Below are 13,906 nucleotides of genomic sequence, written 5' to 3'. Positions count from 1 at the left end.
CTCTCCTCTTTAATCTTCCCCTTCTGAGATTATCTCCAAAATCCTGCTCCTTGGGGCATTTCCATCCAGGTAGACTTGGGTCCCTGCTTACTCACAATTCTTGCTGCATGCAGCTATTGCAGTTGAATCTTCTTTAGTTCAAAGGTGAGCATCAGTGAGGTGAGTTTGCTTTGTTGATATGTTAATTGCATTCCTCCTGGTTTTGTCTAGTCTATCGAGTTGTGTGCTTAAATTGCAATGCTAGATTACCTTTGAAAGCAGTTGCTATTAGGTGTAGTCCCTGAGTTAAATTCCTTAATAAATTATAATAATTAATAAATTAATAATAAATTATGTCCTGTTGGGGGATTTATTGACTGGAAGATGGAGAATTGACCTCCAGAGCCTGCAGTAGGTATTGCGGTTTTTCAGCTCAGGTTGCAGCTGTTTCATCTTCTTTTCAAGAATGAACAGAGTACAAATACTTTTGCCAGAGCTGACTCGATGCAGAAACACATGGATGTGGTTGTGTGTCTTTGTTTACATCTCAGGGTACCTATGTTGGCTGGGTACTATCCATTATTAGAGGCATCGCAGCCTACCATCACTCTAGTTAATGAAGGGTTTAATTGGCTGTTTAAAGGTTGCGCTTTTGCAATCCAATTTTCAGTGTACTTGGGAACATCTTGGGACCATCATCCAATGAAGCCTGGACCCCTTCCCATTGATTTCTCAATTGAAGTGAGATGTCTGTAGAAGGAGGTTCCCATCTCTACCATCCCTCTTTCCCACCCCCCTGTCTTCACAGTCATAAATTACTGCAGTTAATTCATGGTGTCTAGCTTCTCCCTGTGAACTGGGAAACAACGCTGCGTGACTCCTGGGACAGTGTGCTGGAGCTGGTAACTGAGGAGTGCCGGGAGATATTTGGGGTGTCCTGGAAGGCGGTCCTGGCACTTCTTCCCGCTAATCCCATTAGCTCCCCCTGGCCGCTGTGACAAGGCGCTGGGGAGCCCGGCTGTGAGGCTGGCTACTTGCTCTAAAGCCATGCACACAATGAATGGGTGACTTCAAAGAGGCTAAATGTAATTTGCATTTCCAAGCTCTCACAGCCAAGGTCTTCAGGAGGGGATGAAAGTGTCTTTTGTTAAACTTAATGGCAGAGTTGATTAAAAAAGCTCTGATTTTTCCCTATTAACGGTATAGTCTGATTCCACTGTTAGGCTTTCAGCATCTGGGAGAGGATGAATTCTGAAAAAAAAAAAGCACGCAAGGAAAGTAACCTATTGCCTACCCAGCTATGATCATACTTGGGGTTATTCCAGTGTCATTTTTCCTAATTTGAGAGCCATGTAGTAGCTGTTTTAGGTGAGTACCAGCCCGAATAACAAAGAAATTATCAGCAAATTTTCACTGGGCATCTCCCTTTGCCAGGGCCTCAGCAGAGCCGAAGTGCCTGTCCTTCCATAAAACGGTTCCCTAATATCTCCAACTCGATTCTCAAAGCAAGAAAGTAAAAGGGCTGATTCATGCAGTTGGATGCATGTTTCAGCGATCAAGTATGCAAGTCCCTCCTCAAAACATCCATAAAACGATCTGTTGTGTGCCAGCACTTAGCTGTTGATTATCTGCTCAAAATAAGCAGTGACTGGTCTGGTCTTCAGAGGTTTAGTAATTTCCTTTCTTTGCTTTGTTTGAAGAATATTGGCAAATAATTTCACATCTGGATTTATGTATTAAATGTCTCCTATATTGCATAAAACAAAGCACCTAATGAAAGAAGTCTGTCTATTTAACTCCTGTCTTAGCTTTGGTTCTGTTTTAGCAATAACTGTTACCACACTCATGGAAGATTGAAGCAACATTTCCTATTTCAAGGGTATCAGTGCTGGGAGTGGTCTGATTTTCTATATACACTTTAAATTCTGTCTCTGCTGGCATGACTCTTCCTGCTGTGTTTATCAATATTAAGTAGCATTTTGGTTCAAAAATAGAAAACAGCATGTTAGCTGCTTTAAATAAACATAAATCTTCTTTTTTTTCCCACACTTTTCATGTTTGCTCTTATAATCAAGGCTGGGTATATTCCTGAATATAGCCTTCCCTCTCATGCAAAAAGCATTCATTTCATACAACATTAATGCATATTCTGTTTAACCTGAAACGTCACTACTGGTTTTATCAGGCAGCTAATGCTTTTTTTTAAGAAATAAATATGCAAGATCTTGTTTAATGTAATGATATAACCCTTATATTCACTTTGTGATCGTTTGTGAAATAGTGAAAACTACCTGCAGCACTGTGGGAATCCTTTAAGGTTAAAATCATCCAGGGCACAAAGCCTGTGCCATGCCCCCTGCACTACCTAAAGACCATATAATCCCTTATCACAGGCTCTTAATGGAGGGGAAGGCAGCATGTGGGCTCCTGCGCTGGGTGAGCGTCACCCAGAACGAATCGCAGAGTGCAAGACAAACACAGTAAGCCCCTCGCTTCGGCCTCTAATAATACAAGTGCCAGCTCCCTGTAGTGACATTCTGTTGCAAAGTCGCATGTGAAATGTTTCACCCTTTTGTGTTTATGATTGATTTCAGTGACGAGTATGAAGAGGATGGTTTTTGCCAGCCCTACAGGGGGATTGCTTGTGCACGATTTATTGGAAATCGAACCATTTATATGGAGTCTTTGCATATGCAAGGTGAAATAGAAAATCAGATTACAGGTGGGTAAAAAATGAACTTGCTTCTTCTCCACGAAGCTGTCTTTTCCCAAAAAGCTGCTAGCGTTTTATAAACTGCAATACTGTTTTTATTTGTTCTTTATGCTCTCTTGCTGTGAGCTTCCCACCAAAAGCTGAGCCGCAACTCCTGCATTGTGCGGTGTCAGTGGAGGGAGTCATCTGAAGAGTGACAATCTGAGCAGCCTTCATGTCTCTGCTCATCCAGCTCCCCAAAAAGAAACTAAGAAATGTTTGTCCAAGGAGAAGGGGCTGTGTATTTCCAGCTTCTGTGAGTCTCATAGCTAGGCTACCTTGTGCTGCTGTTACCCATGCAGATTTTAAAAGTGAAGGGAGGCCAGACTTCGTTGATTTTTACATGGTTGAGATCATTTAGGTCCTGGGAGAGGCTGCATGAATAATACAGCAGGTAGTGGTAGTGGTTTTCCTTTAGATTTAATAAAGAACTGGTTTTCATAGTTTTTGTGGGAGATGCTTTACTGTTGGGGGTGCTGAATCAATGAGGGTGAGGCCTCAGCCTGAGGCTTCATAGATACCATGATGCTTCTCTGTTTTTTTATATAAATTAACCTTGGCCAGATCCTAGCCATGGTAATAATTTTCTCTATACTCAGATTTTCTCTTGCTGTCAGAATATTCAAAATTTCTCTTCCCCCTAGAGTGTTCTTCCTTTTCTCCAAACACTGTCAGCATTGCAAAAAAGGCTTTTGCATTTCTCACAGGAAAGGCCAATGGTTTCTGTACAGCCAACTGTTCATAATCTTACACCATTTTGTTTGAAAAGTAATTTGGGGTAGTATGAAAATGGTCATTTTCCAAAAAGGTACTGGTACTGTCATCTTGCAGCCTGCAGGAACTTTGGTTTTTACCTGGTGGGCAAAAGGCATCCAAATATTACATGACTTTGCAAACCATTATAAATTATTTGGGGGTGGGGGGTGGAGTCTAATTAGGTTTGGGGTTTTGGTAACATGTTTAACATTAATCCCGTGTTGAAAACCAGATGTATTTTCTCTGTCAGCGAAATCATCATCGTTAATAACTTTTAATGTAATTAGGGCTCTGTATTTCTGGAAGGCCCGTTCATCACCTGAACATCTGAAAATAATAGTCGCAATGGGAAGTGAGGGTTATACTGGGAAGGCAAGAGCACAGGAGTAAAATTCCCACCGGGTTAACTAAAATCCTTTTGTATATTTTACAGCTGCCTTCACCATGATTGGCACTTCCAGCCATTTGTCAGATAAATGCTCCCAGTTTGCTATTCCTTCGCTGTGCCATTACGCCTTCCCATACTGCGATGAGACCTCCCCAGCTCCCAAGCCACGAGACCTGTGCCGCGATGAATGTGAAATTCTGGAAAATGTTCTGTGTCAGACAGAGTATATTTTTGCAAGATCTAATCCCATGATTCTGATGAGATTAAAACTGCCCAACTGCGAAGATCTTCCCCAGCCAGACAGCCCCGAAGCTGTCAATTGTATCCGGATTGGGATTCCAATGGCAGATCCCATAAATAAAAGTAAGTGAAAACTGCGTGTGCCTCCATGCAAAAAATACTGCTGTGAAAAGGTTGGCTGTAAGGGCTTGTGTATCAGAATTGGAGCTAGTGCTGGGCTTTGAAATCTCTCAGATGCCATGCTCTCGAATTACCCCACTCCCGCATTTCTCCCCTAGCTGGTCCAGACCGGGTGGAAATTCAGAAATATTTTTTCAGTTATTTCTTTAGCTTCCTCTGGCTTCATACTAAATGTTGTTTATTGGCTTCAGGTCTTTTCTAATTAGTGTGAACTAGGAAACAATGACAGTGTAGGCATTCAAACACTGGGGAACGTTGGTATCTTCAGTCGCCCTGTCCTCCTACAGCAGCCCGATATGCTCCAGCGAGACCACGGGTGTAGTATAGGGTGCTTATCAGGAGGAACATTTGTAGGGACTGGGTCCATGGCGCACTCTGCCTAATACAACCTAATTTTAGGCATCGGCTGAGCTCGCTCTTTGATCAGGCTGGGCTGTAGCCTGTTCACAACCCTTACACATCTGAATAGGCAAATATAAAACGTGTCTCCCACAAATTCTCCACCTTCATATGAAAATAATGGCTGCAATTCAGGTTCCCACTGTAGTTTTTACTTCTTTTGTGTATCTTATATTAAAAACGCTTGGCATAAGCTGTTTTCATTACAGAAGCATAAGCTTTAAATCCTCCCAGGAATGTGAATGCAAAGCAGGCCCTGCATTACAGCCACAGCAAATTGGGAGCCTGTGCTCCCAAACTGGGTTTACCAGCCCCAGGCCAGCAGCAGAGCACTGGGACTGGGGGATGCCGGGAGCTCCCTGTCCCCTCATGCTGCAGCCGTCTGCCTTGCCGCCACCAACTACTCCTTTGGAAATTCTTTTTTTTTTTTTTTTTTTTCCCCAGATCACAAATGCTACAACAGCACAGGAGTAGATTACCGGGGGACGGTGAGCGTGACCAGGTCGGGGCGGCAGTGCCAGCCGTGGAATTCACAGTACCCCCACACGCACACCTTCACTGCCATCAGGTACCCTGAGCTCAACGGGGGCCACTCCTACTGCCGCAACCCAGGGAACCAGAAGGACGCCCCGTGGTGCTTCACATTAGATGAGAACTTTAAGTCTGAGCTTTGTGACGTCCCGGCATGTGGTAATTACTGGCCTTCTTTACATTTCATTTTGGAGCAAAAAGGGGAACTGTTTTGTCATATCCATACAGCCACCCTGCAAAACAGGACCTTGTTTTTTGTTTTGGACACTTGTGCCCAAAGGGTCATCTTTGAATCCCTGAAAAGAGAGCTGTAGAAAAGGCTAACTGCAGTGTTTGTAGCTAAAGCCACAGCATCCCTGCCCCAAGGAGACCTCTGAGCACTTAGTGCCCATGCAGCTGGCAAAGTGGTGGCATGACAATATTTTACTAGGGAATGCCTGAGCAGTCCCCAGAAGGTGGTGAAGCACCAGCACATTACCAGCCCGAGTGTCCCAGGCCTTCCAGACTGCTGTTATGATCAATACAACTACTGAGTCCAGATTAAATCAGATCGCAGAAGTCACACTGTTGACACTGATCCACAAAGTGGTTGTAAACCTTCTCCATTTCACTTGGTTTATTAAGGGGCATTCTAATAAATGCAAACCTCACTTAACAGAGCTCGGGCCTTGTTCAAAAAGTAGAGATGATCTTGCCAGATCCTCTTAGCTGTATTTTAAGTTTGTGTTTACAGAACTGCCCTGGCTGCATTTTAGCTGCGCAAAATGAACAAAAATGGAGATTCAGCTCTCGTTTTATTCTGCTTTTCTGAGATCCAGGGGAAGTGGATGGAAGACCTGAACAAATGGTTCCTAATTGTTTTGTCTGCATTTAAACATAACAACATTGATAGTGTGCCAAGAAAAAAATATAGCTATTTGCATGGACATGCCAGAAATGCACCCAGAAATGTTCTGGAAATTCACGGTACAAAGTTTCATGCAAAATTTTATGTTGCCTACAAGTTGTCACGGTAACGTTACCTTTCCCCTTGGAAAGGAGATACCTTTTGATGTTACTGTTCGATAGCCAGAACCAAATGAAATTATTTCTGGTTATGGTTATGAACATTTCTGCAGTGAGACATGTTCTGACCCTGCTCCGAAGTCTTTTTCAATTAATGGAAAGGTGGGAATCTATGCCAAAATGGGATCTAAGTTATGTTCTTACTAAAAAAGTAGAACAGGGGAAAGGCAGTCAGTCTGGGCTATTATCACGTGTATCTCAAACCTTCTCTAACTTTCTTATACACTTTCTTAGAGTCCTGTATCTCTTTTGCTATTATTTCAGCGCATTTATCTTCTGTTGTTTTTCTTGTAATTAGGCACAGCGATAGAATGACTACACAAGAGTAGTTCAATCTATATAAACTGTTCTGAAGATCTTTTTCAGCCCTTCAGTACAAAAATCTGGATCTAAGTAGCAGTCAGCAGGACTCCCCTTAGCGTACTGTCAGCTCTTGGCTCCCCACCCTGGGAGGTGCACGGCTGCAGGCGCAGATGGCTGGGCTGGTCCGGTCCGGGTGAGGAGATGTAGCTCAGACCCAGGGGGTTTGGGCAGCTCAGTTTGGGCAAGCTCAGGGGTCTCTGCATGTCCACCACCAGCGATGCTGTTGAACTTTCTGTACTCCACTGTACTGTCGCTGTGCGACCTTTCAGCCATGTGCATTTTGTGTTTTCTACCACTTCTGGATAATTGGGCAATTAAGAGTTGATGGGAGGGCTGCTTATCAGGCCCCATCGAGATGGGCTCTGAGATCCCAGGACTGGCTCAGTCTTTTGATCTGAAATAGCTGAAAGCAGGACACTTTTGGATGTGTTGCAAAAGTCTCTGATTTGAACATTTTACTAGATAATAAATGAGATAGGCTGGCTGGCTTGAAGAATTCCTGACAAGGGTTTTAATTACCTCTCACCACTGCCTTAAATGGTACTTGCTGTACACTGGGTTATATGGCATTATTATTCTAAATACAGACAAATAGAGCTATATCAGATGAGTAGTAGTTTAATTGTTTAAATGCCAATCTGCATATTAAAACCAAAATACCACGTGGGCCTTGCATTCTGCTGGTTTTTCACTGGCTGAAAGAGCCATTTCAGACACATTTTAATAAGTATTGTGCATTCTGCCTCACCAGGACATGCCTAGATGGGAAATGGATTTAATTAGGGTGGCTCCCAAGAAACCTATTATCCTAATGAGGCTTCATGGCAGGGGCTGCTACTTAATAAGAATAATAATTGCCTTTGACTGGAAAAGCTCAGGTGATGAACTAGTGCCCAGGTCTCTGTCTGCCTCGTGTTGATGCTTTCTTTTTCTTTCTTCAGCTGTATCTTTCAGTTGTCTCACAAGCTGCAATAGATTCATTTCATAAAAGTTTGTCAACCTGAATGTAGGAAGATGTGAAACATGGAGCAATTCGAGCATGAGTGAGGCTTAGCAAAGGCAAACATAAGAGGTTTTGAAGGAGAGGGCAAAGCACTGATTGTGCGTCCGTGCTACAGGGTAGCAACTCACGAAGGAAACTCGCAATGGGTCCACACTGTAGAGCTGGACATTCACTGAAGACAGGGCAAGAGCACACACTGCCCTTTTGCTGGACACAGGGAGACTGTAACAGGGCCAGCTCTTCAGTCCTCTCTTGTTTCCCAAAGGCTGTAGAAATATTTGGACTACCTCTCCTCTCAATTAAAAAACAGATGGCACAACTTAGTCTAAAAAGAATGGTCAAAAAGCAGTGTGAGGGGAGCAGAAGGACAGCGCAAGCCTGTAACAGGAGAGGGGTTATGCAAAGTGACATCCAGAACCATTTGAACTTTGCCTCTGTCACAATTTGAATCAAACCCAAGCATCAGATCAAGTTAATGTTTAATTAAGTACGTAAAAGATATCGGTGTGGGCTTCTGAGCACTTCTAAAAATCCAGCGTGGAAAACACAGACAAACAAACCGAAATGACCCTGTAGGAATACTAAAACATTCCCCATTCTGCCAGAATCCACTAAGCCTGATGCTGCTGCAGACGTTCACCATCTCCCTCGGAAATAACCAGGCAACGGCCACCAGTCCCGCTGCTCAAGGTGATCCTGAAAGTTCTTGGGGTGCCCTATAGTTAGTGTGTTAATCCATGTGTAATTATACCCTAAACTTTATGAATGCTCCTGGGAAATACCAAAGCAAAGCAGGTTTCAGCGTCCCTGTGCTCAGAGCAGTCTGACTGGAAGGTATGTCCTTGTCAACGCAAGTGGGTGCTGCGAAAACACAAGGACAGGAGCTCTTTCCTGAAGCTTCTCTCTCCTCTCCCACTGCACCTTTCCTCTAAGCAACGCGCCCTGTGAAACCAGAGCCAGCTGGAGGTAGGTGAGCGTCTGATGTCCCAGCTATGCCTTGCTGGGCAGTGGTAGAAGAGCGTTTCATGTTTCTAAAATTAATCACTCACTCCCTGGCTGTGAAGAGAGCTGTGTGCAGAGGGAGCAAATATTGCAGCTAGCATTTGCACTATGTTAAATAAACAGGCTTCCCAACCTCTTCTGGATCCTTCTTCTTTTATCCATGCTTTACCTTTCCTTTCAACCATCATTGCTGTATCCTTTGTGCCAGCGTTTGCCACCCTGCTCAGATGACACACTATTAGTATATAGTTGGTAGAGGGGTGGGTTTTCCCGTTAGCCTGTTAATCCTATTAAGACCAAGTCCTCAATATCTAAGATTTTTTTTTAAGATTATGATACAGATTTTGTCTGTATTCAGGCTTTTCAAACCCCTTTCCTGACTTCCTGGGATAAAAACAGGACTGTTCTCTCTGTTACTTGCCATCTCCATGCATTTCCTCCTGTTTCCCAGGTGTCCTCCATTTCTTCTGCTCTAGAGTTCCTAATCATCCTGCTCCTGCACCTAAAACTAACTAGAAATTAAGTTTTCAGATGCACAAGTTGTTTGTTCCAGTGCCCTGGGTGGCCACACAAATGCTTTGGCCGGTGCTAGAAGATGTTGAGAACAGGAGGAATGAACATAACAATCCTTTTTAACGGCTCCCCATATTTTTGTTGGATTAAGGAAACCTTGTATAATAATATATTATAATACACACATATTAAAATAATATACATATTAATAATACATATACAACATACATATTACATATATATGTATGGATATATACATGTGATATACATATTAAAATAAGGAGTCCATAATCCCACCACAGCCTTTCTTTTCCGTGGACCTGGATTAGACCATTACTTCCTTTCACCCCAAGCAAATGCCACCTCACAGTATTCAGCTATTTCATGACCATAAATAGGTTTGAACTGACATGCTGCAGGGAAGTTGTTCCTGGGAATTCTATGTACTTACAGAAATGTTACTCAACAGAATTAATTGCTCTTTTAATATTAAGGAAATAAAACAGCATTCAAGGTGGATTGCAGTAGTATTACCTGGAAGTTTTAGTCCTCTTAACACTTCTGGTTGACCCAGGAATGTATTTGACTCCGTGGGATACTTCATTCATTGTTTTGGGTGTTTTTTTTCTGAACCAGATTACAAGGATTCCAAGGAAAAGAATAAAATGGAAATCCTGTATATCCTGGTGCCAAGTGTTACTATTCCCCTGGCCATAGCCTTGCTCTTCTTCTTCATCTGCATCTGTCGCAACAATCAGAAGTCATCCTCCCCTCCCATTCAAAGACAGCCTAAACACGTAAGAGGACAAAATGTGGAGATGTCAATGCTCAACGCCTATAAACCAAAGGTAATCCCTCATTTCTGCTCAGTATTTGCTGTCTGTAAATGCAGGGAGTGAAATACTTTGATTAACTCAGTGCTGAAAGGTTAAGCTGATTTCCAGCTTGCAGTTTCTGCCAGCAGAATGCCTTTAGCTGTAATTTTTGTAAGGACTTTTCTCGTCAGCAGTATAGCAAGTGTGCTGGACCTGTGGAGGTAATTCCTATGTGTCCATGTATGTGGATAGATAGGAGCTGGAGTTTTTCTTTAATAAAGAAAACAACCCATTACTGAAGCATATCTAAACTGCCTCATTTAAGATAGAAAGTAGTGCAGATAAAGATGTGATTCAGCATTTTCTCAAGAGAAATTTTTCAGGGGTCTGCTGTAGTCATGTGTCATCTTTCACTCAGCTGAAATCACTTTGGAAAGATTTGTTCCTTGTTTTTTCAGGCTTACCCATTCTCTCAGTTAAAAAGAGAAATTACCAAAACAGAGCCTCAAAAATCTGCCTGCAGTTCAGGCCAGCACAGCTGGTGCATAGCAGATCTCGTTGCTGGTATTGTTTTGCTTCACTGTAGTCCCAGGTTCATGAAGCATTTTTTAAAATCATTTAAGATTTAAGCCTGATTAACCTTGAGCTCTTTGTTTATTGGCAGAGCAGCCAATTTGCAAACCTGTATGTATCACCCATTTTGGGGCTGTAACTGCCTTCTGCCACCTACAGGCAGAATAATGCCCTGGGAAGAGTATTTGCCTTGTTTTTCACACCATGCCCGTTCTCTTCAACAACTTGATGGAGATTGTTATTTTGAAGCATTTCAGAGTGAAAATCAATATCTACAAGTAATTAGAATAGAAACTGTGTAGACTGTAGTATCTGAAACAGTCAGACATGCCTTTGAGTAAGGTGATATTTTTCTTAAAAAATGTCATAGCAAAATGTATCCAAATTCAGATTTTATTGAGTTTCCAATGTGAACTCTAATCTTCAAATATTGCTGACACAGGTATTGTTTCAGCAGAGCTAGTCACTCAGCATCAGGAAAGGTTACCCTTGTATTTCAGGAGCTGTGTTCAGCTCTGAATAAATTCTGAAGTAGTTTTCTTAAGTTTGATAAAGCAGCTATGGGATGCTGCTGTTGCTTGCCCTTAAATGTCAAGTTTATAGAATTAGGTTATAAAGAGTTAATTGTGGCAGCCTAGGGAAAAGAGCTTAAGTAGCTCTATCCTGTGAGATAATGTGATGTTGACAGTTGGACTTGATGATCTAAGAGGTTTTTTTCCAACCTTAATGATTCTATACAGGGGGTACACTACAAGGGGCAGGGACAGATGGAGCTGTGCCACCCAGGCAATGATTGCTCTTTCAGGGGTGCTGCCCTGTGTGTCTATGGAGCCGCAGTCTCAGTGCAGCAGGGTCAGGCACAGAAAGTTGTTGCAGAGGAAAATTCCAGCTCACCACCATCTAACAGAAAGAATGGGAGAGTGATAAAAGTAAATCCACTGCGCAGCTGTGCTGGAAAATGCAGTGCTGCTTTTGCCCATTAGTAATACAGACTGCATACAGAGAAGTTTTCGTGCGGCGTCACACGCGTCATGCTAACACTAGGATTCCTGTTTTAAATAGTGTGGCAGGCACTGGGTGCTGATGTCATGCCACCAGGACTGTTGTGCCGGGTATCTGTTCAGGCTGGCCAGACAGTTTAGTCTATTGTTGTAGACAGCCGGCTGAACATGAGCCAGCAGTGTGCCCAGGTGGCCAAGAAGGCCAACAGCATCCTGGCATGTAGCAGGAATAGTGTGGCCAGCAGGAGCAGGGAAGTGATTGTGCCCCTGTACTCGGCACTGGTGAGGCTGCACCTCAAATATCGTGTTCAGTTTTGGGCCCCTCAGTACAAGAAGGACATCAAGGTGCTGGATTGTGTCCAGAGAAGGGCAACGAAGCTGGTGAAGGGTCTGGAGAGCAGGTCTGATGGGGAGTGGCTGAGGGAGCTGGGTTTGTTTAGTCTGGAGAAGAGGGGTCTGGGGGGGAGACCTTGTTGCTCTCTACAACAACTTGAAAGGAGGCTGTAGTGAGGTGGTGGTTGGTCTCTTCTCCCAAGTTACTACCGATAGGACGAGAGGAAATGGCTTCAAGCTGCATCAGGGGAGGTTTAGATTGGATATTAGGAAAAATTTCTCCACTGAAGGAGTGGCCAGGCATTGGAACAGGCTGCCCAGAGAGGTGGCGGAGTCACCATCCGTAGAGGTATTTAAAAGATGTGTAGATGTGGCACTTCAGGGCATGGTTTAGGAGACATGGTAGTGTTGAGTTGATGCCTGGACCTGATGATCCTAGAGGTCTTTTCCAACCTTAGTGACTCTATGATTCTGTATTTTAACCCCTCAGTCCCACACACACTGGCCCAGTGTGAATTTATCTTGATTTTCCTTTAAAGTTCTTACTTTCAGCTTTCATTTACAGCTTAGAGTAGCTGTATATCAAAATGTTTGTAATAGTACAAAAATCATTTAATTAATTGTCAAAACTGCATCTTGCATCCACCTCCATGGAGTATTTTGTTAAATTTGGATTTGCTTCTTGGTCCCCATTCTAGATATTTGGGGTACAGTCCTGGCTAAACTAAAGGTAATGGGAATGTCAGCATCATTTCCATGAGGTCACAATTGCTAACTAGATTGCTGACACACTAATGCTTTATGCATACAACATAGGAAAGCAACTTGCCCAGAAATCTTTGCAAATATAGACCGCACCGTTTTCATGCTCAAAGTCATATGCTGCAAAAAGTTTTCCATCTTATTTATTAATTCTGTATTTTCCCACTGGGAAACACAGCTCTGCTTGTCTCAAATGTTTTGATTGCCTTTCAAACAAAATTTTAAAAGAAAGGAAGTAGAATCGTATTTTTAAATACTGTATCCAGTATTAATGTCAACTTTGGGTAAAAACACACTTAGCCTTCAAGCTCCAACTGAGGTAGATGTGTGTTTGCTCATACAAATAAAAATGTTAGTGTTTCATCCAAAAGCCTGTTTCAGCTTTAAGGGATTTTAATTGCCTTCAAAAAATATAATAAACTAATCTCGTCTTGTCATTCACCTAATGGAAGGAGCCGATAAAAAGATAGAGGCCATGGGCTTCACTCTTACTGTTCTCCCTTTGTACTTGGTTTACTTTGGCTTGCTGCCTCATATGTATTTTACACTTCTTTACATTTTGTACACCGATGTATGACAAATACTTGTCAAACAAAAACTAAGCAGATTTATAACAGCTTAACTTGAAATGAGCCCTTCCTGCCAAAACTTTATGACTTCATTTTCTTTCATAGTTTTCCACTATGTTGGTTCAAACAGACGAACCCAGCCTCAGGTCAGACAGAGGTCATTTCACTTTCATTACTAAAATATAATTTACAATATGCCAGACCTAAACAAGTTTTAGCCTAAAGGATTTGTGTAATATAAACCATCTGTTCCTCAACAATATAGCTAATTTCCTGCCATCACCATTGAGTCTACTGGTTCCCTGGTCAAATGGCTGCTTTATTACTATTATTATTAATAATATTAATAATAATATTAATATTAATTCAGTAGTTGTCTAAAGGTCATAAGTGGCCATTCTGATTAGAATTCACTTATTCAAAAATGTATTTTAAAACGATTTTTTAAAATGTCAGTTCTTTACCTCTATTGCCACTGTAAAGCTGCTGTTATATTATTTCAGGAACGCAAATGCTAATGTTTACACTAATTTACGAAACATACATCCCAAACTCATTACCCTTAAATTGCTACCTATGGCTATACTGAGAACCCTAGATGAGTGGGGCTTGGGTGTAGGTGTTACAAGCACATGTGGAAGTTAATGTCTGAAAATAATACAACTTCTTTATGGCCTAAGAG

The 13,906-nt window shown here is 42.3% G+C and overlaps 1 protein-coding gene across 3 annotated transcripts in view; it reads left to right on the top strand.

Annotated features, from left to right (window-relative positions):
• ROR1 (receptor tyrosine kinase like orphan receptor 1) overlaps positions 1 to 13,906 on the top strand; it is a 174,535-nt gene that overhangs the window by 156,888 nt on the left and 3,741 nt on the right. For 2 of the 3 annotated variants that reach the window (XR_010373427.1, XM_064454900.1), the window contains exons 5-8: positions 2,574 to 2,701; positions 3,921 to 4,238; positions 5,139 to 5,384; positions 9,808 to 10,019. Coding sequence is in view for 2 of the 3 variants with exons in the window: in XM_064454900.1 (XP_064310970.1) it covers positions 2,574 to 2,701; positions 3,921 to 4,238; positions 5,139 to 5,384; positions 9,808 to 10,019 (904 nt within the window). In the remaining variant the exon portion in view is untranslated. The remainder of the gene's footprint in view (positions 1 to 2,573; positions 2,702 to 3,920; positions 4,239 to 5,138; positions 5,385 to 9,807; positions 10,020 to 13,906) is intronic. The other variant, XM_064454901.1, reaches the window with a different exon arrangement.

Source organism: Phalacrocorax carbo, chromosome 6, assembly GCF_963921805.1.
Source record: "Phalacrocorax carbo chromosome 6, bPhaCar2.1, whole genome shotgun sequence".
In the NCBI taxonomy this organism is placed as follows: domain Eukaryota; kingdom Metazoa; phylum Chordata; class Aves; order Suliformes; family Phalacrocoracidae; genus Phalacrocorax; species Phalacrocorax carbo.
This window is presented reverse-complemented; position numbering and strand designations above follow the sequence as displayed.